The sequence below is a fragment of the Ictidomys tridecemlineatus genome, chromosome 5 (genome assembly GCF_052094955.1).
Source record: "Ictidomys tridecemlineatus isolate mIctTri1 chromosome 5, mIctTri1.hap1, whole genome shotgun sequence".
Lineage (NCBI taxonomy): Eukaryota > Metazoa > Chordata > Mammalia > Rodentia > Sciuridae > Ictidomys > Ictidomys tridecemlineatus.
The window spans coordinates 78,623,878-78,651,751 of NC_135481.1; the positions used below are offsets into that span (position 1 = coordinate 78,623,878).

The following is a 27,874-nucleotide window of genomic DNA, read 5'->3' on the forward strand; positions in this document are numbered from 1 at the left end:
CTGACTGGCCCCATAACTTTTAGGCCTGTGGTAATATAGCAAGTCATTTTTATGGCACTGGGGATTGAATCCAGGGATGTTCTACCACTCAGCTACATCCCCAACTTATTCTTTAAAGGAGCATCTTTTTAAAAATATTTTTTAGTTGTAGTTGGACACAATATCTTTATTTTATATGTTTATTTTTATGTGGCACTGAGGATTGAACCCAGCGCCTCGAACGTGCTAGGCAAGCGCTACCACTGAGCTCCAGCCCCAGCCCCTAAAGGAGCATCTTATAATAGGACTAGTATTCAGCAGAACAAACTTCAAGAAATGAAGTTTCTTCTACCTTAGCTGGGCAAGGTAGCGCACACCTGTAATTCCAGCAGCTTGGGAAGCTGAGGCAGAAGGATTGTGAGTTCAAAGCCAGCCTCCATAATTCAGTGAGAAGCTAAGCATCTCAGTGAGGCTCAGTCTCTAAATAAAATACAAAATAGAGCTGAGGATGTGGCTCAGTGGTTGAGGGTCCCTGAGTTAAATCCCCAGTACCAGCCCCACCAAAAAAAAGGGAAATGCTAGCTTAGCCATTCTTCTCTATTCAATGCATTGTCTGTGAATGCATGAAGAATGTTAAATACTATTTGAAATTACTTTAAATTGATAAATTCACTTACAATTTGAAGCTTAATTCATATTACTTTGTTTACAGCTTTTGCTGACACTGAACCCAAAACCATCCCCAAAAGAACTAATTGGTTTTATTACTTTATACATCATGGGCACATTATATGAGTAGTTGTTTATTTACATGTCTGCCTAGTCCCATAAGAAATGAGCTTATTTGAGTGAGTGCTCTTGATGATTCATCTTTATACCTCCAATGTTAATCAGAGAACTTGACTTATACAAGGTAAAATTGATTTTTGTGGGTATATTTCTTGATAATGGTAATGTAGGCTAGGTGTATTTTTCACTTGAGTAAAATTTGAATTTGTTGCCCCCAAACAGAGAGTAGACATGTTTCATTATTTGAAAGGAATTGTTTCATTATTTGAAAGGAATAGCATCCTTACTATGTGTTAGAAGAGTAACTTGTTACCTTTTATTTGTTTATTTTACAGATCTGTTCACTTTACACAAATAAATTAAGTTCAATACACATATACAGTAGTTCTCTCTTGTCCACGGTTTGTCTGTCTACAGTTTCAGTTACCTATAGTTAACAACAGGTCTGAAATTTAAGTGGAAAATTTCAGAAACAAACACTTCATAAATTTTAAATTAAACGAAGTTTTGAATAGTCTCATAAATCTTGCACCACCCTTCTTCATCCTGTCTGGAAAGGTGAAGCATCCCTTTGTCCAGAGTATCCATAATATATATCCACCCTTCCCATTTTTAGTTGCTTATTATCTGTCTCAGTTTCCAGAATTTTCATGATATTACAGTGTTCATGTGCAAATAACCTTTATTTTACTTATCAATGGTCCCCAAATTGCAAGAGTAGTGATACTGGCAATTTGGATATGCCAAAGAAAAGCTGTAAAGCACTTCCTTTATCAAAAAGTTAAAAATTCTCAATAAGGAAAGAAAAAAAGTAATATGCTGGATTTGCTAAAATGTACACGAAGAGTGACACATAGTATAAGTAGGGTTTGGTCATTATTCACATTTCCAAGCATCCTTTGGGGGTCTTAGAACATAACTGCCTTAAATAAGGTCAGAATACTCTACTGACCAATTATTCTGTACCAGGAATTATGCTAAGCCTTAAAGACACCAATATGATACAAATAACATAAATACTCATAGTTCAATAGGGAGTCATAACACATTCAAATAAAGTTTGACCAACATCAAAGCATATACAGGTTTTAAGAGTGGTTTAGCAGAGTAGAAAATGAGATCATTATGAGGAGAGACTTCCCAGATGAGATTTCCTAATTGGAGTCTGAAGATGGAAAAGAGAGTTTCCCAAGCAGGAACTTGGACTTAACCAACAGATTGATAGGAAGAGATGACAAATACCTTTGTTTTTTCTTTTCTGCATTAGGAAAATTTTGTATTATCATATAGTAAACAAACATCAGTTGGGCATATACAATACCTCAGTCATTTTGCTGGCACTGGATTATTTAATAGAGCTATGCCTTTAAAGCCCATCATAAAGGACAGTTTTGTTTATAAGGTAGATAGCCTAGATTTCATTTATGGTTTCTATCTTCCCAATTGATTCTTGGCATAAACTTATAGGACAGTATTTCTAACTTTGTTGCTAGTGCCAACATCAACATTTTGAATCAAAACACTTTGAATCAAAATCTGCCAGGCAGCAGATTTTTTAGCAAGCCATTTCATAAACTGTAATTAGTTTTCTATAAAGGGCAAATTATTTCCTTTCCAAGATTCAGTCTTTATTATATTTTTTGTTATGCATTAATATCTACAAATTTCTATTTGGACTTAGCCCAGAGGAATCCACATCTTTTCAGCCTATCAACTCTTCTATTTAAAACAGAATTCTCTATTATAAAAAAGGAAAATAAGAAAAAATTCCAAAGGAATTTAATAGGCCCATCAGGAAGGAGTAAAAAAGATCATTAAGAGAAATAATACATGAAAGAGTTAACAAATTTTCATTATTACCTAAGTAAGCAAAACTAAAATATAATTGCTTGTCTTGATATTCAATCACAAAGAACTAATACATGTTTCAAATGACCATTTGTTAATTCTATATTAGGGATTCAAGGGATCAAGCAAAACTTGAAATTTCAAAATCAATGGTTGCAAAAAAAGGAATGAGCAACAATTTAGTTATTTACTACATTTACACATACTAACGATTACACATACAAATTTATATATTTTTATTGGTGTATTATAATTATACATAATAGTGGGATTCATTATGCTACATTCATACATGCATATAATTGGTTAAATCTTCTTCCCCAGTACCTTCCCTTTTCCTTCCCTCTCCTTCCCCCATCTACTTACTCTATTGATTTCCCTGCTATTGTTATTATTATTTTAATTAATGCAATATGTATAAAAGTGAGATTCATTGTGTTACTTTATACTTGGTCATAGCATAATTTGGTAGACTTTATTCTCCACTACTTGCCTATGCCTTTACTTCTTCCTCTATTCTATAAGTCTCTTTTTTCCATAAGAGGATCTTATGAAAAAAGATCTTTAGCTTTCACATATGGGAGAAAACATTTAATCTTTAACTTCTAGAGTCTGGTTTGTTTCACTTAGCATGATGTTCTCCATTTCTATCCATTTATCAGCAAATGACACAATTTTATTCTTTATGGCTGAGTAAAATTGCATTGTAGTTATACCACATTTTCTTTATTCATTAATCTGTTGACAGGCACCTAGCCTGGTTCCAAAACTTGGCTATTATAAATTGTGCTGCTATAAACACTGGTATACATATATCACTATAGTATAAGGATATTACTCTTAATATCACTATAATAGTTCTTTTGAATAAATATCAAGGAGTGGGATAGCTAGGTCATAAGGTGGTTCCATTTCCTTTTGAGAAATCTCCATACTGCTCCCCAAAGTGGTTGTACTAATTTTCAGTCCCACAAAAAATGTTTTAAGTGTACCACTCCACACACACACATCCTCACGAGCATTCATTATTTGTATTCTTGATTGCCATTCTAACGGGAGTGAGATGAAATCTCAGTGTAGTTTTGATTTGCATTTCCCTGATTGCTAAGGATGTTGAACATTTTTTTCATATATTAGATATACTTTTAATGTACAAAGAATGTGTTGCATACCAGTGTTCTACATACTTGAAAAAAATCTTTCACATCTTGATGAAAACAAATAATCTGAAGCTGATTGCTAATTTGGTACAGAACAAAAACTTCTGGTTACCACATTACAATTATTCTCCATTAATAAGAGAACCAGAGGCAAAGAAAAAAATGCTAACATTGCAAAGAATTGTGAATTTACATTAGTTATGAGGATGAGTGGCTTGAATAAGAGGGTTGCTCAATTTGGGATTGGATACTGTGGGAATTTTTTTTTTCTCTCTCTCTACCTAGGCTGGACTTGCTGCTAACAGAGAAACAGATAAAATTTTCAAGATCCTGCCAAACCTGGTGATCCCACATGTCTATGGAAATGAAAAGCTAATTAAGAGGCCCCCTAGGGACAGGTCAAAAGAGTTCTTTTGTCCTTACTGCCCTTATCCCAGTTCCTTGATGTCTTACTCCTCCTCTTTCATTCAGTCTACTCTAAAACCAAAGAATGCACATTGTGCAAGTTTCTACCCTCGCTTCCTTTACTGTAAATGCATTGGGCTATTAGAATGAAGAATTTTAAATCCCTTGACCTTCATCTCTAAACTTGCTTATTTTTAAAGTATTCTTTTTAAATAGAGCTCTGGACACTAAAAAAAAAAATCTTTCTAAAACTATTTTAAATTGGATAACTTTATTTATTATTTATTTATTTGTTTAGGTACTGAGGATTGAAACTAGGGGCGCTTAACCAATGAACCACAAACCCAGACTTTTTTTTTTTTTTTTTTTTTTTTGGAGACAGGGTCCCGTTAAATTGCTTAGGGCCTTACTCAATAGTTGAAGTTGACTTGGACTTTTCCATCCCCCTGCCTCAGCCTCCTGAGTCGCTGGATTAAGGGATGTGCACGACCACGCTCAGTGGGTAATTTTAAATGTTAATATCTGATTAAAAGTTTACAAAATTCTTTAAACAACTTTATACCAAAGCTGATAAATAATACTTTGTCAAATTTCAATTCAGCTTCATGTTCTCCTAATTTCAAAGTTTGTGTTTACATGAAATTACTTGGTTTAAATTCCTGTTGGATTCATATTGACTGTGTTTCACCTCTTTGAAACAATTTTAGGGCTGAACCTCTACAATTATCACTCTGAGAATATAAACTGATGCACCTTCTAAAACTTGAGATTAACTATTTTGCAAATTCAAAGTCATTAATGTTATTTATTCCCTTGATAGTAAAATAAGGCATAATAGAGAAATTTTACTTTTCTTATATTCTCCTCTCTCTTACAAGGAAATTTAGTGCCGTTAAACTTTGTGTTTCAACCTCGTGCAAATGAAAATGTTCTGTCCAATTATATAAATTCAGTGAGTTTTTCAGTATTCAGAAATGTGTGGGTACTGCTACGCTCTTCACTAGCAGTGTTTTTTAGGCCACTCCACGCCAATATATCCAAATTTCAACTTTTAACTTTAGGATTCAAATTCAAATATTGATCTATAAATCCTCTTACCAACACTCACAAGGAACATCTAAGAGTCACAGTAGGTTTCACGATACTAGCCCTTAACAGGACTCGACTCCAACCAGTGCCCCAAGTACAACGTCCCTCCTCACGCTAGTCAGTAATTAACTGCTCCCGTGAACATTGCTATCTTAGTACCTGGTTGGTGCTTGGGCTTGTCAGTCACCTATAGTGGGTGGGGCCTCAAAAACTCAGATCTAAACCAGACGCCGCGATTTTACGTCATCGCAGAGCGACCAAAGCTGGAAAGGGAGGGGGTGGGGTTGTGAGCGTACCTCGGTGGTGGTGGGGGGCTGCCTGGGAAGGTATCATGGCTGCTGCTGCGGAGCTTAGTCACCCGAGCAGCAGTGACAGCAGTCTGGAGGGAAGCTGCAGCCCCAATCTTTCCCGCGAGGTGCTCTGCGAAGTCTTTCATTCCTTGCACACACTGGCTGGACAGGTGAGTGGGGGGACTGTGCATAGGGCATTCGGCTCCCCCCAACCCCCCGCTCCCGCCCTTTATCCCTCCAGTGTGTGGTGGGGGGCGGTGTTCGGGAGGGAGGCACCCGAGGACTGTCTGGGTGTGGGAAGGCTGGGTATAGCTGAGGCCGGGAGTGGAATCCAGGCCCAGCCATTCGGATCAGAGTGAAGAGGATGACTGTACTGGGTTTACTTGGGTCAGTACGGGTGTCAGACTAGATTACCTTGCAGTAGTCCTCCCGGAGAGTGAGTGGGACGATCTAGGTGAAAACCTGGCTTGGCGAGAATGTATGAATTTCTTGCGCAAACATTTTCTGAGTGTCTTGGAGATTCCTGGCGCTCAGGGTCCATTTACCCAAATTTATTCTTTATAGAAATTGGTCAGTACGGTCTGAGATTTTTGGAAAAGGACCTCCTCCGCCTTTTTAGGATGATTTGTTCTTCTGAGTCACTTGGTTTTTTTGTTTTTTGTTTTTTTTTTTCCTTCTGGCCTTGTGTGCATTTATTATTCTGTCAAACTCTGAGGAAAGTAAAGGAATTAATTAATCTTAAATATTTCTAGTGTAAAGCTGGATGAGTTATCCATGACCGATATCGATTGCATTAGAACTGTCATTTAACTATTAACTAGTTTGACTGATAGTTTTTGCAGAAATGTAATAAAATTTTAAAACTAGGCTTTTCACATTCTACTCGATAAATACATTATTTCGTTATGATACAATAAATCAAATTTTAAACGAGAAACAAAGGTTTTTGCCTGCTTTTAAAAATATCTTCAATCTTAAATGGACAAATTTGTTCTGGGCTGTTACTATCGCGTGTAGTGGACACACCAAGCATTTGTGCCAAAGAAAATGGTAAATTCCTATGAAAATAAAGCGCTTGCCCGACTTGTGAGAATTAAAATTAATCCTTTAAAAAGTTATTTCAATGTTTTTAAAAACCTTAATATGTTTGTTGTGATTTGCAAACATTAAGTTATTCACTCAGTTTTGTGTAATGAAGCAATTCTTCATAGAATCTCCTAAAAGATAGAACTGTTAAACTTACACACACACCCCTTGATTTTTTTTTTTCTCCTAAGAGTTGGGATCTTTTGATTGATATTAACATTTAAGTCTTAAGACCCAGGACATTTAAGTGATTTAAAAGTTAGAGAACTTTTTGTGGCATGGACATTGGAACTTTAAAGCTGATTCATATTCTAATGTCAAGGTGAAAAAAATTTATGCTCACCTAGTACTTAACAGAAATTTTTGAAGTTAACATTGAGAAACAATATGAACATTTCTTTTGAAATATTTTGCATGTTGAATTTTTCAAAATCACTTCAAATGTTTAAATATTTTGGTATCCTAAAGGTACTGATAGAGAAAATAAATTTTACTTATGTCACCTGTCAAAAATTTTTAGAGTAAACATTTGTGAGTTTTCCTTGACACAGTGAAGGGACCTTCTGGACAAGTATGAAAAATAAGATTGTTTCATAAATTAAATGCTGACCATTTGGGTAATACTTTATGTTTTGAATTGTATTGTTTTTAAGAATGAAAACTAGAATGCCATAGGTATAAAATTGCCCCTATTCCCCCACCCAGGGAGACAGTATTTCCTTTTGCAGAAAGTTTCAAGGATTTAAAAAGTGTATGTTTGATATGTCTAAATTCATTCTAAGTATGATTTGTATTATAAGCTCTCCTCAGTAGAAAAAACAGTTGAATTTTTAAAAGTATTTTCTACTCCAGATTTAAAATTTAGTAATGTTAACCTTTTTGCTTGTCTCTGGGTGGCCCATTTTACCAAACTAAAAATGGTTAGTTTGGATTTTCATGTTAATTTAATAAGATTTCTATTAAAAATGTATATTTAAATAGTCTGTATTAATAGCATACTAACCGATTTTTGAGTGAATCTATATGGCAAAAGTGCATAGAATTCATATTAATAAGGAATTTGTTGAAAGAATAATTGGATATATTGGAATTATTTTAAAATGAAGTTGTGAAATTATGTGGTTTTCTTAAAAGACCAAGTATCCTTAATTGCACTTAAGACTTACATAAATTCTGATGAATTGAAATGAGTATATGATCCAAACATTAAAACTTCTTTTCTCTAGAAAATGTGGTGTTCTACTTGGGTTGAGGATTTGTCTCTTTTCCTCAAACCATATTTATAAATTTGCCATAATAGACTATAGACCTTTTGGTAGACTGTAAAAGTATGATAATGGATTATTTCCATACATAAACATAATCTGTGTAGGCATGAAAATAATATCTATTAAGATAATGCACTAAACTTAATGTAAAATCTTAATACATCTTTGCCATTGCAGCTTACATAAAATTTCATATTTCTTTACACCTGTCTCATATGAACTGTAAATGCTTCTAGTCTTGTTCAAAGGGTGATAAGTTTCTGTCACATGTTATTCAAAATAGTGCCCATTGGTACTCTGGGATCTCTTTGATTCCATGTACTATGATTCTTTTTGTTATTGTTATTACAACTAATGAGATCTACACTCAAACTTATGTAACACATATTTTTATTTTGTAGATAAAATGACTAATTTTTAATAAATTATTTCTGAAAAATAATACATAATTAACTTGGTTCTACTATAGAGTTTATCTTTATACTATGGTATAAACACATATTCCTAGAAAGTTATGGGGGATCACTTTTATTCAAATGACTGCAGATGGAGACTCTACAATTTTCACTGATTTTGGTTTCAATTTTATATTTATGCTCTTGGTAGTTTTTGGATATGACTTTATTTTTATAGATCATCAGTGAAAAAGAAATTTTCATGTAATGAGACCATGACATCTCACATCTTACTAGAAAATACTATTTAGCAAAAAGCATGGGCATTCCATTTACTTTCTGGTAATTTATTTCACTATTATGGATAAGTATTTGGTTTTCAGTTTTAGACTTCCATAGCTAAGTAATAGTTTAATTTTTATTTGAAGTAGATAATTATGTTGCTATTTATCTCTAGTCTTTATGTGAATGAATAGTCTTGATTTTTAAATTATTTTAAAAATTGATTAAAGTTGAAAACAATAAAAATGTGATTCGGAAGACATCAGAATTATGATGTATATCAGGTATGTATTTGTGTACATATTTAACAAAGAGAAATCCACATAGTAGAACTTTTCCTAAAATAGTTGTGCTACCTCTGTTTAATGCTCTGAGCTGGAAGTGATACAGTTCTAAATAGGGCAATCCTATTTTGGACCCCATCCAAAGGTTTTCAAATATTGAAGTGTCTAAAGAAGCTTCATCTTTTTTTTTAATCTTTCATGGCTGGTTTCACCTCTAAGATGGTCCCATTACACTGACCTAAGGAGAACATTAGAATGAGGTGTCATTTTGTTTGGGTTTTTTATGAAAGCCTGTACCTTTTTAGCTTTTTAAAATGGTAATTGAGTAGAGCATTTTAATATATCACTATAAATACTTGATAACTTTGAACAAAAAAGGCATGTGTTACTCCACAAAAATCTTATTTTTGTGACAATCCCAGTTATACAGCTTAATCGTGTAATTTTTGTGATGTTGCTGGTTTGCTCCTTTGAAGCTTAACCTCAAAGATGATGTGGTGAAAATTACAATCGATTGGAACAAGCTCCAGAGCCTCTCAGCATTCCAGCCTGCATTGCTCTTTAATGCACTTGAGCAACACATTTTATATTTACAGGTAAATTTCATGTTTGAAATCTTAACTTGATATTGAAAATAAAAATTAGTTGTGGTTAAATTAGCTGGAGTATTTGTCAGTTTTATCTTAATAATAGATTAATAATGTTATTAATAAAAGGTTACTCATATCCAGATTGAATCTAAATCTGTTCATTTCAGTAGTGATCAGGACAGTTATGGCCTATGTATGCAATTCTATTCAATTCTAGACTTGCACTGAAAATTCAATACAGTTCCATCTATGGTGGGTTATAATTAAGCAATAAGACACGGCAGGTGTGTGTCATGCTATGATAATGATTCCATGCCTTGGGTGAGTTTGGAGGCTCATGGAGTGCTTTCAGTGGTTCAAGAAGTGGCATTATCCCAGCATGACACATCCTGGAGTGTCTATTGCAATTAAACAGTTTCAGCATAGTTTTTAAAAGAAAGTAATTTCTGTGACATTAATGTCTCATCTTAGTAAGTAGCCAGTTGCTATTTTATCCTTTCTTTACAGTTTTTAAATAATTCATCCTTGATATTAGAAGTCAATATTGAATTGTTATTTATAATAGTATTGTTTTATTTTTTTAATATTTCAGGTCAATAACTGAACAGTATTATGGCTTTACTGGTTTCTAATTGAACATTTCTATAATTATAATTGTGTAAGTTGCAGTTTACCTCTATCAAAGTATAAAATATGAAGTGTCAAGAAGATGAGTAGAATTGTTTGAATTGGTCACTTTACTGTGATTAAGGTGTTAACAAGATTTCAAAAGAGTATTTGGTATAGCAAACAATGGAGACAAAATTGTAGGTATGAAAAAAATAACTTGAATATTAGTTAAGTGTTGGTGTGTTTTGACTAATGGAATAGGCATTAATTTTCAGTCCTTCATTCAATGACTGAAAAAATTTTACTCACTGCTACATGTTAAAATTAATAGTTGACCTTGTTTTTTAAGAGCAGAGCAGTGAGCTATAGAACTTAAATAAGGCCTAATTGGGAGAGGTAGGGGTGGAGGTAGATGGGTAATATAATTTACATTTACTGAGCTTTTTACTCCTGTAGTATAGTGATAGGCATATATCTGTTTTCAGCTATGGGCCTTGGTAGATTAGCTTTTCAGCCCCCACTCCCATGTTCATATTCTTTTGTAAAATTTAATTTCATGACCAAAGATGATATCTTGCCATGTCAGGAAAAGCCTGAGTGTTCACTCAGCATAACACCTATATATTTCATGTCTATGCTCTCTCATTCACTTTGGCCAACTGCAGTTTCAAGTGGAGAATCTCCAGTGATATGGTGATAATGCAGGGCTTTGCTGAGTGAGAGCACTGGCTCTCGTGTTAAGGAGGAAAAATACTAAGCCTTAGTGTTCTGAGGAGGCATTTGAATGACATGTTAATTAAGTGGCATTGGTGCCAGAGGCTGAAGCCTTTGATTTGGCACAAAATAAAAGATGAGTGACAGAATGATTTCCTCAAAGAAAATTTTAAATTTCCTCAGCTTTTCTTTCTTTTTCTCTCTTTTTCATTTTTTTAAACAAATTTATAGCAAATCGTTAAGTCTCAATAGCAAGAAACTGCAAATACTTGTATGTGATCAGACCTATATATCCTTATGTACCAACTTTTTATATTTAATATTATTTCATTTACTTAGAAGAAATTTATATAAACATGTTAAATGTATAATTAATTTTGGTTAGTTTGAACCCCAGCAGATGGAATTGTGTTCTTCTCAGCCTTTTTTAGCAAAACTTCAGCCTCTCATTAAAGAGGAGAATTCAACTGCTATTGAAGAGATAGGAAAAACAGAAACGGGGAACAAGAATGAACTAAATGCCAAATTTCCCACTGGTGACCTACAAGAGGAAGAAAAGCACAAAGATTGCGATTTAGGAGATATGAAAAAGATACAAATCCATTTTGATCCAGAAGTAGTTCAAATAAAGGCTGGAAAAGCAGAAGTAAGAAGTTTGGGAGTGGGGCAAAAGAAGGGGGCAATACATTTAAAAGTCTTACTGTTGTTTACATTGTTAAAACATATTTGTTATTTGTAGATTGACAGACGAATATCTGCATTTATTGAAAGAAAACAAGCTGAAATCAATGAAAACAACGTCAGGGAATTTTGCAATGTTATTGATTGTAATCAAGGTAACTACCTAGAAATTAATTTTCATAGGATTTTAAGTACAATTTTTACAGTTATTGTAATCTTTGTTTTGTTTTTAAAAAGGAATAATATTAAGAACAATTTATTTTACAGGTTTTTAGTAACAAGGCAGTGGAATTTCCTTCCGTTTAATAATAGTATATTGCAAAATCGTTTTTTTGTTTTGCTTACACAAAAATCAAATAAATGCTAACACAAAAATACTAATGTCCACCACAGGTTTGAAGCTAATTTTAAAGTACCTTTAGGAAATGAAGGTGAAGTGTTGGGTGACAAGATTGTCCAGTCTCACTAATGAATTTTAAGCCTGTGAATGTACTTGTAAAATTATGATGTTAATACAGAAAGTGAACTTAGTAAGTTAATAGTATTCCTCAAGAGGGAGCAGTTTTCTCACTACTCCTAAATTGTGTGCAATGTTTTAAGTCACAATACAACCAATTTGTCATGAAGACCTTGGTGTCTTATGCTTTTTTCCTTTCTCTCACAGTGCATACATTTGCTGTTTTCCATCAGATTCTTCTTTCCCTCTTCACTTGATGCTATAATACGTTTACAGATCTGCAGGTATGCTGCAGAATACAAAATATTGCATAGCACTGCCATAGATCATACTCAGTCATCCTAGTAATAATCAGAAGAAGTATTTCTTAGAAAAATTATGAACAAAACATTCATAATTGAAATGAGCATTTTTCCTATTATCTCTAATATCTCTCGGCTAATTATGAACACAGAATTGTCAGATGAACCTAGAAGTTTTCAATATGATATGAAAACTGATTTTCTTAGTGAAATAATATAGGTTCAGTTTGGGACCTAAATTTAACTTTTCTACTATTAATTTTACATATGTGTGTCTAAATTTGTTATAATTTCCTCTTAGTTTTTTAGAACAGGTGCAACATTGGCAAAAATCTCAGGTACTACATTCTAACTGCAAGCAACCCATGAGAAAGGGTCTGTTGAGGGAGCAAGCACAAGTGTCACTAATGTTATTCCTCTGTTCTCCCTGCTAACTCTATTATTATAAACCACCAGGGGATAGAAATTGACAAGAATTGAAATGCTCAGCAGGATTCCTTGGCCCATTCAATCCGTTGCTGGCTCAAAACAGTGCTAGTAAGAATTGCTCTGGAGAGTGACTAGCACATGTATTCACGATCTTCACACCATGCTGAATTTCTCACTGATGGATCAGTTAATCTATATATTTGGAATATAGCTTTGGAATGGATAATAGCATCTTTTTTTAACTAAGAGTTAAATCCCATGAAATAGTAGAAAGAGAATTGGGAAGTGGTGGCCCTTTATGCATATTTTCAGGTGTCTCAAGAAAAAAAAAGAATATGAATGAGGTAGCACATGCCTATAACCACAGTTACTTCTGGAGCTGAGGCAGGAGGATCACAAGTTCAAGGCCAACCTCTGCAACCTAGAGACACCCTGTCTGAAAATAAAAATAAAAAGATCTGGGGATGTTTGTAGCTCAGTGTTGAAGCACCCCTTTCCAAGTACCACCAAAGAGAGGGGGCGAGGAATAACTGTCTAGTCTCTAGATATAAAAGATAAATGGATTTGGAATTTTGTTCAGACAACTTATCAGAACTACTATAGAAACTTTAACTGAAAAAATACATTTTAATGTGTTAGTGTGTTCCTTTTAAGGCCTCTCATTTGATCTAAATATAAAGAGTGGTTTTTTAAAAAAATGAAATTCCATAATTTCATAGAGGAAAAAAAGTAAATTTCTTTCAGTATCTCATTTATCGTTGATTTTTTTTTCAAAATAAGGGAATTTTGAAGGAAATTAACTGCCAATACATGCTTTTACTAATGTTATTTTAAGCAATAGTATATATTATTACTATGTAGTATTATAGATTATAATATGCATGTGAGTATATTAATAGTATTATATGTTATGTTAATATCTTTCCAGTTTTCTTACTTTATAACTTATTTGTTCATATCTAACTTAAAAGAAACTGTACTTTTCAGCTTGGAAAAAAAATTGGAATAAATTTTTATTTACCTGAAGTTGCATTTTTTTCTAAGTGGTAGAATGGGAAGAGTAGATGACTTGTGATAGGGGTTTTTAAATGAACATCAGAAATCTAGGTAAAGTGGGAAGGTATATGTTATTTTTGAGATAAAGGACTTTTTTATGTGGAGTTCTGAAATTAAAAGATGTTAAATATATAATCAGCCCTTTTTGTTTGGTATTCAATAATTGAATAAGAGCAACAAAAATATAAAAAATATTTTTAACAAAAGATATTTCAATAAAAATGAGTTCTATTTCTCTAATGAAGTAGTATTAAAATATAGTATTCTATAATATATAAATTATTTTCTCCAGAGGTTCAAATGGTTTTTAGGAACATTGGTTTACATTAAAAATTGTATTGTTATGTTTCTTAATGGCTTTTTTGTGTATAAATCTGACCATTAGATAAAAATATTAGATGGTATGATTCATTTTAGAGGATGGATTTGGTCTATTCTGTATGTGATGGTAATTTTAGTTATTGTCATTATTTAACATCATATTCTCTTATTATGAGTAATATGTTAGTATGAATTATTAGGTTTATAAATCTGAATATATTTAACTTTATATTCATCTAAATTCTCCTTAGAAAATAGTTGTGCAAGAACTGATGCCATTTTTACCCCTTATCCTGGATTTAAAAGTCATGTAAAGGGTAAGTAACTGTGGCATAATATCTTTGTCACTAACAGAAGCTTATTCTAGCTTATTAACAGAATGGAATAAAAATAAATTTCCCATCTAAGTTTGTTTATTATAAAACAAAACAAAAATATTGCTATTCTTCATTTCTGGGTTTGTAGTTACGTGAAAAGAATATAATGTTAGCAAATTTCTGTTTCTGTTTTTGAAATGTAAATGGACATAGGCTTTAAAGTTTCTTAACTTCAGTTTCTAGAGTTGTGAATACATATGGACCACAGACTAGACCTGAAGGAATTCAAGGGTCAGGTCATAAATCCAACAGTATGCTCCGAGACTGTGGTAATCAGGCTGTAGAAGAACGACTACAAAATATTGAGGCTCACTTGCGATTGCAGACAGGTAAGCAAAGTGTTAGGTGATGCCTGAAAATGTAGCTTTGCAAGTAGTTAAAGAAATACCAATTCATTTACTCATCAAATTTTCATTGAGCACACATTATGTGTAAAACATTGTTCTGATTGATACAAAAATGAATAAGGCACTGTCGGGTGAGTACTCTTATTGAATTTACAGTTTTTATCATGTATGCTTTTCTTTCTCTCACACTTCTTGCCATTTTCTAAAATTGAGAAAGGGCTAGTAAGTTAGGAACAGTTTCCAAAATAGATCCTGGTAGCCTCAGTTTATTAAAGTTATAGCTGAAAACTAATGTAGTTTTTTCCTATAACTGGTTTCAGAACTTACTATGTCTACCTCTTATCACCCACTGTGCTAGGTACAAAATGATGACAAATGGGGTTTTAGTCCTCAAAAATCTCTCAGTAAGAATAAGCATATAAATAAATAAATGCCATAGGGAAAGTCAATTAACATTAATTGAACAATACTGGCAGTCACTCTGAAAGTATATCATCCTAGTACTTAATAGTACTCTTTTGAGAGATTGGTACTATTATCATTGGATAGAAAAACTGAAGTTCAGAGAGCTCAGTACCTTGCCTAACATAGTGACAACTGGAAGTCAAGCCCAAATCTTAACTGACTGTAAAGCCTGAGTTTCCCTCCCTGTGTAGTCACCATGTCCTGTTGATACTGCCTCCTAAATATCAGTAGGTGAAGCCACTATGATCTCTTCCTTGGACTGACTAAAGGATATTAAGTAGTCTGTTTGCCACTAAACTTCCTCCCTAGGTCAGTCTTTACCCTGTGGCCAAATTGTACTTTTAAAAGCTCAAATCTGAGCTTATTTCTACCCAGCTTTCATACATGCATACCAAACTTCTTATTTGTCCATTCATTCAACAAATGGTATTTAGCTCCTGCTATAAGCCAGGTGCTGTTCTAGATTCCAGTAACTACGTCTGATCAAAAGTTCTATTTGGGAAAGACAGGAAGTCAACCAAGAGAAGGAAAAGGAGATTGAGACTGGAGGAAGTTGTAATTTTAAATATGATTGTCCATACCTATACTGGCTATATCTCTGGACTTCCCAGCTCCCACTCATTTTATTTCCCTTAAGCCTTTGAACTTATGCTTTCCTTCCTTATTCCAGACCAGTGTGGATTCCTCTTTTATATAGTCTCATAGCCTCTGGTACTCCCTGCTCTTCTTTCAAGCAGTTATTGCAGCTCTGTTTGCTTAATGTACATATCCCCTGCTAGATAGTAAGGTCTATGAGAATGGAACTATGTCTGTCATGTTCATTATACTTTGTGTCTAGTGTAATGTCTGGCATGGAACAGGTGCTCAAATGTTTACTGAAGGAACAGTTGTTCATTTCACCTTTTCAGATATGTGCATGGTAGAGTGGGACACAAAACAGCTTTTGTAGGGATGTCAAAGTATGGCATTCTTAATGAAGTGACATTTCAGCCCTCAAAGGATTAGTAAGAATTTTCCAGGAACAAAGCATTTCATAAAGAGGAATAGTGTCTGCAATAAAGGACAGGGACACCATATGGTTCAGGAAATTTCTGAATCCAATCTAGCTGGAGTATTTGCTGGATGGAGAAGGTAGAAGAAGATAAGAGAATGAATAAGTCTTTAAGTGTAACAAGAAGAAAATGGGTTTAAAATGCAACTGTATAAAAAGGATTGACTGGTTAAATCTCAAATAGTTAATTCTTTTGAAAAATATCTGTTGAATGCTCTCTGTGTGACAAGCAGTATTTTAGATACAAGGAACACTGATATGATGTGATGCTAGGGGCCCCAGCTTCACGGACTTTATAATCTAGGTAGCAGAAAGATTAATAACAAAACTGAATTTTAAAGGGCAGTGAAAAAGGGTATTATGGGGGCACAAGGAACCTCCATGTGAAGCAGTTCAGGAATGACTTATGACCCAGTGAACTGGCTTTTGAAAGGTACAGGGAACATTCTAGATAAATGGAGCAAGAGCAAAGTCAAAAGAACAAATTATTCATTTCACCTTACTCAAGAGTAAGAACAACCAAGGTCCTAAGATAAAAAACATATTCTCAAAAAAAAAACTAGAGTTTTTGTATTTAACAGGTTGATACTTTTGATATGGTAATTTACCACCATATTCTTTAATTGCATAGTGATTGTATAATTATATATTCATTCAGTCAATAAATATTGAGCACTTGCACCATGCCAAGTATTGTAGTCTATGCATTGATGCTTCTTTTAGCTTTGTGTAGTGCACAAGCTGCCAGTGAACAGAACAGATAAAACTCTTCTGCTCTCTTGGAGCTTACATTAAAATGGGGAGACAAATAACAGAATGTTGTGTGTGAAATTAAAGAAAGGAGGATAGAGAATGCTGGGTAGGGGGAGATAGTAGTATCCATATTTGAATACCAGAAAAAAGAAATCAGGTGGCTGGAACCCAATGTATATGGGGAGAATGTAGGACTTTGTAGGCCATTGTAGGGCAGGTAAGTATTTGAAGGGTTTGAGCTGAGAAGTTTTAGGACTCAGCTTACCTTTTAAAAGGATCACTGGCTGCTGAAAATACAATCTTTGGAAGCAAGGCAAAAATGGAGGCCTATTTGGAGGTTGTGATAATCCAGGGAGAGATGGTGGTGATCTGGAGATTGGTTACAGTGGAGATGATAAATGGAATGCTTCCAGATACAATCATGAACTTGAAATTAAGTGACCTTAATTTACTACCTCCTCCCCAAAAATTTATTGTTGAGAATTATGGTAAAATCCCCTTTTAACAATTTTTTCCCCCTAGGCCAAAAAAGATAATATGGCATGTAGGGAGAGATATAAATTGAAGAAAATAATATGACATTGCAACAACTAAATTGAACCATCATTGGTCACTAAGTATTTTTCTCCTCTCAAGTAACCATCAAAGCCTGTCAGAAATACAAATTGTTCTACACAGAAATTATTAATATCTTATAAAATGAATGTAACATAAAAGTCCTAGCAATATAGGAAATACATTGCTTATATCAAGCAATATAAGTGGAGTTTGGAAAGAGAAGGTACAGTATAAATTTGTCCCATGGTTTATAATATGAAAATAAAAGCTAAGAATGGATTTCATTCTGTTTTTCTGTTGTTTATTTTTTTAAGTTTAAATATTTCTTATTCCTTTGCATAACTGTCTCTGCATGATGTTAAGAAGGAATTATTCAGTAGTGTTTCAGAATCTCTCTTTTTAAAATATACATAGGTGGTCCAGTGCCAAGAGACATTTATCAGAGAATTAAAAAGCTTGAAGACAAAATCCTTGAACTGGAAGGCATCTCTCCTGAATATTTTCAGTCTGTAGTAAGTATAAGTGTCTTTTAAAAGTAAAGAATTTCTTATCATTTATTAAATTTAAAATTAAAATTTAAAACCCTAATTTATTATAATTAGAGTTTTTCATTGTGTATCAATTCACTCATTGGTCTGTGTATAAAGTACTTTTAATAATTAAAAAATAAATGAACACAGCATTGTGTAGGAAGAAGTTAATGGTTTTTTAAAAATTCTGATTCTGAGCCAGGTGTTATGTATGGCATACACTTGTAATCTCAGGGATTTGGAAGGCTGAGACAGGGGATTGCAAGTTCAAGGCCAGCCTCAGCATCATAGTGAGATCCTAAGCAATTTAGCAAGACTCTGTCTCAAAATAAAAATGTCTGGGGATGTGACTCAGTGGTTAAGTACCCTTGGGTTCAGTCCCCGTAAACCCTCCTCCACTCCCCCCAAAAAATTCTGATTAGAAATATTGAAAATATTTTAGTGTTGTGTTTTTTGGTTTGTTTTGTGTGTGTGTGTGTGTGTGTGTGTGTGTGTGTGTGTGCGCTACAGAGGATCAAATCAGGACATTATGCATGCTTGACAAGTGCTTTGTCACTGAGATGCACTCCCAGCCCCCAGATTTAGAAAATTTAAAAGGGATACCTTTATTATAAATTATCCAAATTCTCTTATGCTCTTTTCATAGCATAATACATCAGCCTGGATAGTAGTCAGTCCTGTGACTCTGACCTTGCTATCTTACTTGTAAAGCAAATGTTTCTGCTAAGGCCTACCTCTGTCAGTTATCTCTTCTGTTTTGTTTAATTCTTCTATCTCTAGATTATTTCACTCAGGGCATAGACAGTTACATTTTTCCATGGTAAACAAGCATACATCTTAAGCTGCCACCTTTTCATTACCTTAACTACTAGACTTTTTGAAAGACCAGATTTCAATTTATCTAATTCCTTAACTCTGGCATCCGTCCATCTGTCCATTCATTCATTTATTCATCCATCAATTCATCCATTCATTCTTATTTTCCTTTCTTAAGAAATTATGTTGTGCTGACAAGTATTTTCTTTGGCACATCAGCATTTTTCAAGCAGTCCTGAGCTCATTATGTTTTCCTGAGTCTTCTGAGGTGATTTTATATATATGTGTGTGTGTGTGTGTGTGTGTATTTTTCATCATATATATCATTTTATATATACACATATATATAAAATACATATCTTTTCTGAGGTTGATTTTTTTAAGACATTCCATATTAGAACTAAAGTAATGTAAAAGTGAGATTATACTAAAACTCCTGTTTCTGAAAATTACACAAAATAACTCACATTAGTATGTATCATATCAATCACTGGTGAAATATATTTAACATTCATTTTGGGTATAGCAACATCTTTCATAAGTTACAGATTGTGTATTAGAGTGAGGTACCAAAAAGAAGTATTTCCAGAGAAAGGCTGCAAAGACTTAAATGATAAAAATTCAGAGGAAGATATTTATCTCATTTACTGCTCTCAAATGTAAAATGAGGTTCATAAAGTACTAAAGGCTGAAGCAGGAAGATACCAAACACTTAGTATACTGCCTAGTACATGGTAAAAAGCTCTGTAAATATTAATATTTATTTAATTTCAAAAACCATCTATAAAGTAGTTGTATAAACATGGATAAGGCAGTCAGTTTCTCTGGCCTTCAAATGTCTAATTTTAGAAAAAGTGATAATTGTATTACATATTACAAAGTTCTTTTCACTCTTAGAATTATTCTAAGGATGTTTTTCCCTAGAAAATTTTATTAAAATTTTATGATTCTTTTCCTACAACAATCTACTGTAAGTTTTTCTCAAACTGCTTTTATTAAGTAGTCCCTAAAAGATTATTTTTCTAGTTTAGTTTCATACCTTGTTAATATAATTTTTATTAACAATAGAACTGATCTTACAAGGGAGTATGGTAGTATCAGATGACTCCATTGAGGCCTTTCTTCATAATTTATCTCTTCTGATTCTAATTTATAAAAAACTTTATATATAAACTTAGTTAACAAGTGAACAAGCCTTCCACATCACAATTTTGTAGTTTTTAAAATTTTTTTAAATTTTAAATTTTTTTTATTTTTTATTTTGGATCTGTTGTACATGAGATAGAGTGTTTAATTTAAGAGGTAGAAGTAGTCTTTCCCAGGCAGAGAGTGGGAGTTCTGTTTTAACATTTGAATAGGGAAGGGACCTATGAAAACAATATTTATCTCCTCTACCAGTGAGAGGAGACCAATGAAAAGGGAGAAACTAAAGACTAAAATTAAGAGACAGCAATGTATTAGCTAATAATGTGTGAAATGAGATCTTAAAATAGAGATTGAGTGAGAAGATTAAATCAAGTAGGAAAGAAAAGTTGACAAATACTGATGATTGGATGTGGAAAGAAATAACAAGGATATTTCTGGTTGGAAAAATGATACTATAACTGATAGAAATAAGCAGATCTATAGGGGAGTTGTGTTTTGTTTTGTTTTGTTTGTTTTGGTGAACTATGAATTTGAAGTCATAGGAGGATAAGATAGAAATGTCAGGCAAGTTTTTGAAATTCAGGGCTTTACTAGAGACAATTGAGAGAGTCTGCTTAGAGGTACTAATTAAAACACTGATGGGTAAAAACACTGCAGCTGTCAAAAGTCTTGAAGTTTGGTGACTACCTCTCTTCAGGGGCAGGAAGCATTAGATATGTAGACAAAAGATTGGCCTGAATGAATTAGCAATTCAAAAAGAATAGATGATGGCAACCTGTGATAAAAGTAGTGCTTTTCTAAAGTATTTCCAAACATGTTAAAAATAATAGTTAGGCAGGGTGGCAGGAGGAAGCTGAGGCAGGAGGATCATGAGTTTCAAAGCCAGCCTCAGCAACAGCAAAGCCCTAAGCAACTCAGCTAGACCTTGTCTCTAAATAAAATATTAAAAAAGGCCTGGGATGTGGCTCAGTTGTTAAGCACCTCCAAGTTCAATCCTCGGTACAAAAATAATAACAACTTATCTTTGATTTGGACATTTCTCAATGTTGGAAGTGACATATCCATATTAATATTGAGCCACAAGCAGACAAAGAGGTGGAAAGAGTTAAACATTCAGACTGATTCTGTTCTCCAGGCCTGTGAACTGATATGGCACCAGCACAGGGGGAAAATGATTTCATGCTCACTCTTATATAATATAATGAGTGAGTCCTTCCAGGGAATCACACTCCTTGCTTGAATAGAACCAACTCAAGGACTGTCCTTTTGTGTGAGAGGAGTTGAGCATGCTGTGTGCCCTATAGAGGATGGAGCACATGACTCATCACCCTCACAATCCTCATGCTAAGACTACATGTTGGTAAAAGCACAATTTTACATACTTATTTCTAATAAGTGTACTGAAGAAACTATACACGGAGCACAGTACTCTAGCTTCTAAATTTGGAAATCATGGGAGACATGGGAGCCCATTAAATTTGGTAAAGATTGAATTTTTGTTGGAAATTGAATTTTTGAACTCTGAAGATTTTATTTGAAACGTGTTTATCTTAAATTCACAGGTAGATGAATCCTAAACATAGGAATGCTTCTCAAAATGAGATTGAGATTATCAAGGTAGCACTGGAGCATAGCATATAAAAAGGTGAACATTTGCAGAAAAAGAGATGCAAATTGTATTCAGCTCATAAAACAGGTTTTATATATATAATTTTTTTTCATTTAATGAAACACATAAAACTCCAATATAAGTTATAATGTACATAAAATGGGAACTATGATCCCAAAGATCTTTATCCTTCACATTATGTGGAAAGGGTTTAATGTGGTAATATTTTTAAGAGTATGGCTTAATAGACTGTTTAGGAGATGTGATCTTTTATCAGTATTTCCAAAGAATTCCTTACTGATTTTAAATTGTGACACTTGAAAACAGTAACTGCTTTATGTTTCCACAAACCTCTGTTTACTTTATAGAGCATATAACTTATATGCTTATGCATCTGTTTTTCACACTATATTGAACCTCTCAAGGGCAGGAACTATGTCATGTTTATCTCTGACTATACAGAACATAGTAGATACTGAGTAAATGTGCAAGTGAATGGATAGGACATAGCTGCTAGTTAATTATTTGACTTTCAAAGGTGTGTTAATTTGCTCCAAAGCACTAACTAGGGATAGTTTTTAGTCAGTAATGGTAACTTCTGGTTCTCAAGGGGAATATGGGGAAGGGGAGTGCTAAAAAACAAGTCAATATATACAAACCATGTGTGTGTTTAAGTGTGTGGCTATGTAAAGTATGAGTGAACAATTACCTAGCTGGAAAATTAGATTATAAACATATTTTGGAGGGGCTTGAAGGTCACTCTAGAGTTTGCACTTCCCATATTATCCAAGCAAAACTAAGGGATTTTTTTGTTTGCTTTTTTTTTTTTTGTTCTTGTTGTGTTTCCCCCCCCCCCCCCTAAGGAGGTACTGGGGATTGAACCCAGGGCACTCTATTACTGAGTTATATCCTCAACCTTTTTTATTTTTGAGTTCTTAAATTTTGAGACAAGTTGTCAGGCTGGCATTGAATTTGGAATCCTCCTGCCTCAGCCTCCTGAATAGTTGGGATTATAGGCTTGTACTACCTTGCTCTGCTAATTTAATTTTTGAGAAAGGAGAAATGTAATTTAGGTGCTGTCTGATAGCATTTTGAAGTCTGAGTTGGAAAGAAATTGGAATCAAGGAAACTAATTTAGAAAGCCTGTCTTTGTCCAAGCTGGAGAGAAATGAAAGTTTGAATCAGGGAAATGGAAGTAAAAGGGAAGAAACTTTTAAGACAATACACATATAGAATCAATTGCCCTTTACATATGATTAAAAGGAAAAAACTGGATGTAGTGGTGCATGCCTATTATCCCAGCTACTTGCAAAGTTGAGGCAGGAGGATCACAAGTTTAAGGCCAGTCTCAGCAATTTAGAGATACCCTGTCTCAAAAAAAAAAAGGAAGGGCTGGGGATGCAGCTCAGTGATATAGCATCCTTAGTTTCAATCTCCAATACTGGAAAAAAATGAATAAAAGTAAAAGGAAAGAAGATGGTTGGTTATAGAAGAAGTCCTTACCCTTGAGTTTCCTATGCGTGAGTTCCCTGGATGTGTGTGTATAATATTATCTTTTCATTAGGACTCCGGTATTACAAATGTAGCGATCAATTATCTCCTATAGTAAAATACTGGGAGAAAAGAGACAGTTTTGCATTCTCTATACAGTTGTTTCTTTAGTGTGATGTTCTCCCAAATATTTCTTCTCATGTATCAAAACTTATTTTCACCTTTTATAGAGATATCTTTATATCTAAGCTGGTCTATAGTGCTCATAGTAGATATGGTGTTTCTAAGTGTTATACTTATGAACATATTCTGCTCAGACCTAAAATAAGCCCCAAAGACTCATTTTGTTTTCAAGTCATTGATCCACTGATATCCTTATTCTCCTGATTCTGATATTTTTAACTTTGGTTTCAGGACACAATAACAATCTGATTCCTTCATGACATAGAAAATAACAATATTCTACAAGTTAATCTGTTAAGATTTAAGTATATTTAAGGGGAAGTATATTTAAGGATATTAAGGGGAAGTATATTTTCATCAAGTACCAAAAAAACCACCCTTTGGGAAGGTAGGAAACTGAGCAAAGAACAAATGAAATGTTAAGTCCCTCCTTGCTCATAGAACCCACTACAAGTATCTAGTTCAGTTTGGTAAAAGAAGGAGCATGTTTTTCTGAGCTCTATTTTTCTATATTTAATAATTCCAGCACTTAATGATTTCTTGTTTTTATAGCAACTAATAAAAGGCATACCTAGATGGTCTTAAGAGTCTGCATTTTTATTTTATTTTTACTCATTTATTTTTTGTGGTACTGGAGGTTGAATCTAAGGGTGCTCTGTCACTGAGCTATATCCCCAACTCTTTTTATTTTGAGACAGGATTTCACTAAGTTGCCCAGGCTGGCCTTGAATTTGCAATCCTCCTGCCTCAGTTTCCTGTAGTAGCTAGAATTACAGGTGTGTGCTACCATCCCAGTTTATGTCAGCCTTTGATACAAGAGAAAATGTGACTTTTAACTTCTTATAAATCTCAGTGGTGAGAATGCTCATGAGAAAATTCTGCCACTTACAGTCAGAATTTCTTTGTAAGATACACTAATTTACTAATTTGCCATCGAAAAGCTTGTGGTGTTGTAAAACTAAGAACATAGATTAAGGTTTAAAAGGTTCAGTACTGTGTCAATGTAAAGATTGTTAGCTTCAAATACAAGAAATCTGAACTCAGACTAGCTTCAGCAGTGTGGAAATTATCTTATAATAAAACAGGAAGTACAATGATAACAATCTTCAGGGTTAATGGATTCAGTGACTAAAGCATAATTGTTAGAGAATGAGTTCTTTCTCCTCTCAGCTCTGCTTGGTGTTGGCTTCTTCCCCAGGCAGATGGCAATACAGCTACAGCACGTTCAGGTGTCTTATCCATATGAATATACACAGGAACAGGCTCTTTTGAGTACTTTCTCTCAAAAATGGGAAAGTTTTTTCCAGAAGGTCTCTTAATCCTCTGTGGACCTCTTATTGGCCAGAACTGGGTCCATGCCCACTTCAGTCACTGGCAAGACCAGTGGAGCATGGTTAGTATTCCCTTCAATCACACAGATAAGCAGTGGATAAAGAATTGTTTGCATGGACAACCACAATGCCATTTATAGCCAAGGTGTGTGTGTGTGTGTGTTTTCTCACCCCTTGGCCTAGTATACCAGATTCCATTTTCCTTGTCTATTACTGCTTCATCTGTTCAATATCCTGGGATGGAAAGATTAAAAAATGGAAATTTAATAGAAAATCCTAACGAGACTCTTTCCACAGTCATTCAGGCTCATTAGAAGCTGGTAATAATGGGAAAGTATGTATTGCCAGGGACAATCTTGTTTCTGCAGTATTGCTGTGTAACTTAAATATCATCATTTTCAGAGGGTAACTTCAGAATATAGGCATGTGTATGCCAGCCTATAATGCTTGGTAGGTTTGTGGGCTTTTTTCTTATTGGAATTTTCAGAGCCTGTCCATGTTTTTTTAAAAAAAAACAGAGCCATTGTTAGGAATATCCATCTATGAAACATGCCGTGTGCTCAGGAGGCCCGTGGCTAGCACAACATGTTGACCTGTGCCTGGCCACCAAAGCGTTTCTTGTTCTGGGTTCTTGTTTTAAGAATTGCTTGCCCTCTCGTAGGCTCTGTTTATTCTTGAACCCAGGGCCTGTGCATTCAAGGCAAGCACTCTTCCAACTGAGCTATATCCCCAGCACCTCTCCATATTTTATATAGTATTCTGTAAAGGAAATGATACTTTCATTTTCTAAACATTGATTATTTACCTTTTATTTTATTTTCTTTTTTTACTTTTAAACTAGAACCTTTCTGGAAAAAGAAGAAAAGTTCATCCACCTCAAGTAAGTTATGCATCTTCATTTTCACTTCTGCAATAGATTGATTAATTTCATATCTTATTAATTAAGAATTTCTACTGTGATTGACTTCAGGTTATACCCTGGTAATATTTAGAACTGAAGAAAGGGCAATATAAACTAATATATGTGAATTAAAGAAATATATGTATTTCAAGGGTATAGAATGACTCAGATGGGTTAAATAAATATAAAAATGTTTATCCTGTTTTTAATAGTAGAAGAATGTATCAGTTCCAAAATGCCTAAAAATAATAAGTGTTCAAGTATGTTAATTCTCTTCCCACCTCACCTTTTATGGACACTACTTAACTAGAAGGATCTAAATCAGAAAGGGGATGTTAGTCAGAGGATGATTTCAGCCCACCTCTGCCCATAGTAATACTTAATAATTTGTTGAATCTTAAGTAATAAGATTTTGCTAGTCTAAATGATGCTAATGTAAATTTAAAGTAGGGAAAAACTTTTAAAAAAATTTATTTTGGCTTCCCTGCCCTTTATAATGCAAGGGATCAAACCTAGGGCTTTGCATATGCTTGGCTTTTTTGTGGGGGCAGGGTACTGAGGACTGAATTCAGGGACATTAAACCACTGAGCCACATCCCCAGCCCTATTTTTTGCATTTTATTTAGAGATAAGGTCTCGCTGAGTTGCTTAGCTCCTCGCTCTTGAGGCTGGCTTTGAACCCGTGCTCCTCCTGCCTCAGTTTCTTAAGCTGCTGGGATTACTGGCATGTGCCACTGCGCCTGGTGGCTTATTTTTTAATATTACTTATTTATTGTAAAACTTTGAGTAAAATTTTAGATACCAGCTATTTTTTTTCCAGGAGAAATACTGGATTACAATTGACTCCTCAAACTGAATTTATAGGTATTTTAAGTTAAAAGTTAAATTGATTTTAAATTTTACTGTTGATAATGAGAATAGTCAGTTTTGTTGTGTTTTTTGTTATTGTTGTTGTTGTTGTTTTGTTTTAAGTTTTTTCTGTCCTTCAAAGTACAAAAAAAAGTCAGGAGAACTTTATCATTGGGAAAGAAAAAGTAAAGAAACATTCAAGTCTTGTTATTTCATGCCTTTATACTTATGATATAGTTATTAGGTATAGTTGTTAAGCTTCAAAATTATTCTCATGAGGAAACTGATAACATTTTATCATGCTATTGAATATTTTAAATATTTATAGTTCATTTAGTACTTTATTTGCATTAAGATACTTCAGAGTCTTATCCAGCAATTTGTGTTCTTATTGTTTATAGCAGAACTATTCACTGGCTGAACTTGATGAGAAAATTAGTGCCCTCAAACAAGCTCTACTCAGAAAATCAAGAGAAGCAGAATCTATGGCAACTCACCACCTTCCATGAAAAATTCCTCTCATCTTTGTCAATTTACTTTTTTTATATATGTGTGTACCTTACACTTTAATTAATTAATGGATATGTATTTATCAATGTAAATTTTTCTGTGAAGTCAAGGTGTATTTTTACATGAGTCTATCTTGCAACAAGTAATCTTCATCTATTCCAATGAAGTTTGAAATAATCAGTGTGCTAAAAATATCATTGTTGGAATTTATTCCCTTCTGTTTTAAAGGAGGTATTTTGGAAGTTGAAAAACTTAATTTGGAAGTACCTTGAAGTATTGTTTTGTTTTGTTTTTTGGTGAACTACAGGAAGATTATTTTGATAGTGAGATTTAAAATGAACTTTATATTTGTAACATTGGTTAACCAGTTTACTAGTTCAAATGTGCACATATGGGCATTCAACAAAAAAATCCAGTCTGAAATGAATTTTAAATCCATGTATAAACTTATATATTTTTATTTCTTAAATGTCAGTTAATGTAAATAAACAGTTGATCCAAATTTATCCTTTTATTAACTGTGTGAGCTTGAGCAAGATATTCTCACTTTGTGCCCTAATTTCCTAATTTATAAAAGGGTAATAATAATGGAACCTTACTTCATTGATTATTAAGAATAGGTGAGATAATGCATTACAGATTTTGAAACTGTCTGTTCCAAAGGAATTATTAACTGTTGTCATTGAATGAAACCTCGTCTATTTGTGGAGAGTAGTAATGATATTACAAAGAAGTTATATTGCTATAGTTGGAAATTAAACATTTAAAAGATGCAGTTAATTATAATATCCCAAGTCTTTCAAGGAGTAGCTGTTTAGGTCACAAGAATTACCTGATTGCAAGAATCAGAATTTTGCCTAACATTGCTTGTAAAATGGCAATTGTTTCAAAAAAAATAAATAAATAAAAAATCTGAAACTTAA

At 33.7% G+C, this 27,874-nt stretch overlaps 2 protein-coding genes across 6 annotated transcripts in view; one reads left to right on the forward strand and one right to left on the reverse strand.

Moving 5' to 3' along the window:
* Positions 1-6,266, reverse strand: part of LOC144377842 (uncharacterized) — a 162,444-nt gene extending 156,178 nt beyond the window's left edge. The window contains exon 1 of one of the 3 annotated variants that reach the window (XR_013439027.1): positions 5,280-5,377. Coding sequence is in view for 2 of the 3 variants with exons in the window: in XM_078050213.1 (XP_077906339.1) it covers positions 5,975-6,101 (127 nt within the window). In the remaining variant the exon portion in view is untranslated. Of the gene's footprint in view, positions 1-5,279; positions 5,394-5,974 lie in introns of those variants that run through there. The other 2 variants (XM_078050213.1, XM_078050214.1) reach the window with 2 other exon arrangements.
* Positions 5,531-27,874, forward strand: Mbip (MAP3K12 binding inhibitory protein 1). Of its 3 annotated transcripts, none has more exons than XM_005322693.4 (9): positions 5,531-5,730; positions 9,352-9,471; positions 11,210-11,434; positions 11,528-11,624; positions 14,286-14,351; positions 14,588-14,740; positions 18,000-18,097; positions 25,533-25,571; positions 26,846-27,874. In XM_005322693.4, the coding sequence occupies exons 1-9, from the start codon at positions 5,602-5,604 to the stop codon at positions 26,948-26,950; spliced, it is 1,032 nt and encodes a 343-aa protein (XP_005322750.1). In that variant the 5' UTR covers positions 5,531-5,601; the 3' UTR covers positions 26,951-27,874. The 3 variants fall into 3 exon arrangements, with proteins under 3 accessions (XP_005322750.1, XP_077906338.1, XP_005322749.1); XM_005322692.4 differs by having other exon boundaries at positions 5,533-5,730; positions 26,843-27,874; XM_078050212.1 differs by lacking the exon at positions 11,210-11,434 and having other exon boundaries at positions 26,843-27,874.

Coding starts and splice junctions, on each gene's coding strand:
- Mbip (XM_005322692.4), top strand. CDS start 5,602: ATGGCTGCTGCTGCGGAGCTTAGTCACCCGAGCAGCAGTGACAGCAGT. Junction 9,472..11,209: donor AACACATTTTATATTTACAG/GTAAATTTCATG, acceptor TGTTCTTCTCAG/CCTTTTTTAGCAAAACTTCA. Junction 14,352..14,587: donor ATTTAAAAGTCATGTAAAGG/GTAAGTAACTGT, acceptor TCTTAACTTCAG/TTTCTAGAGTTGTGAATACA.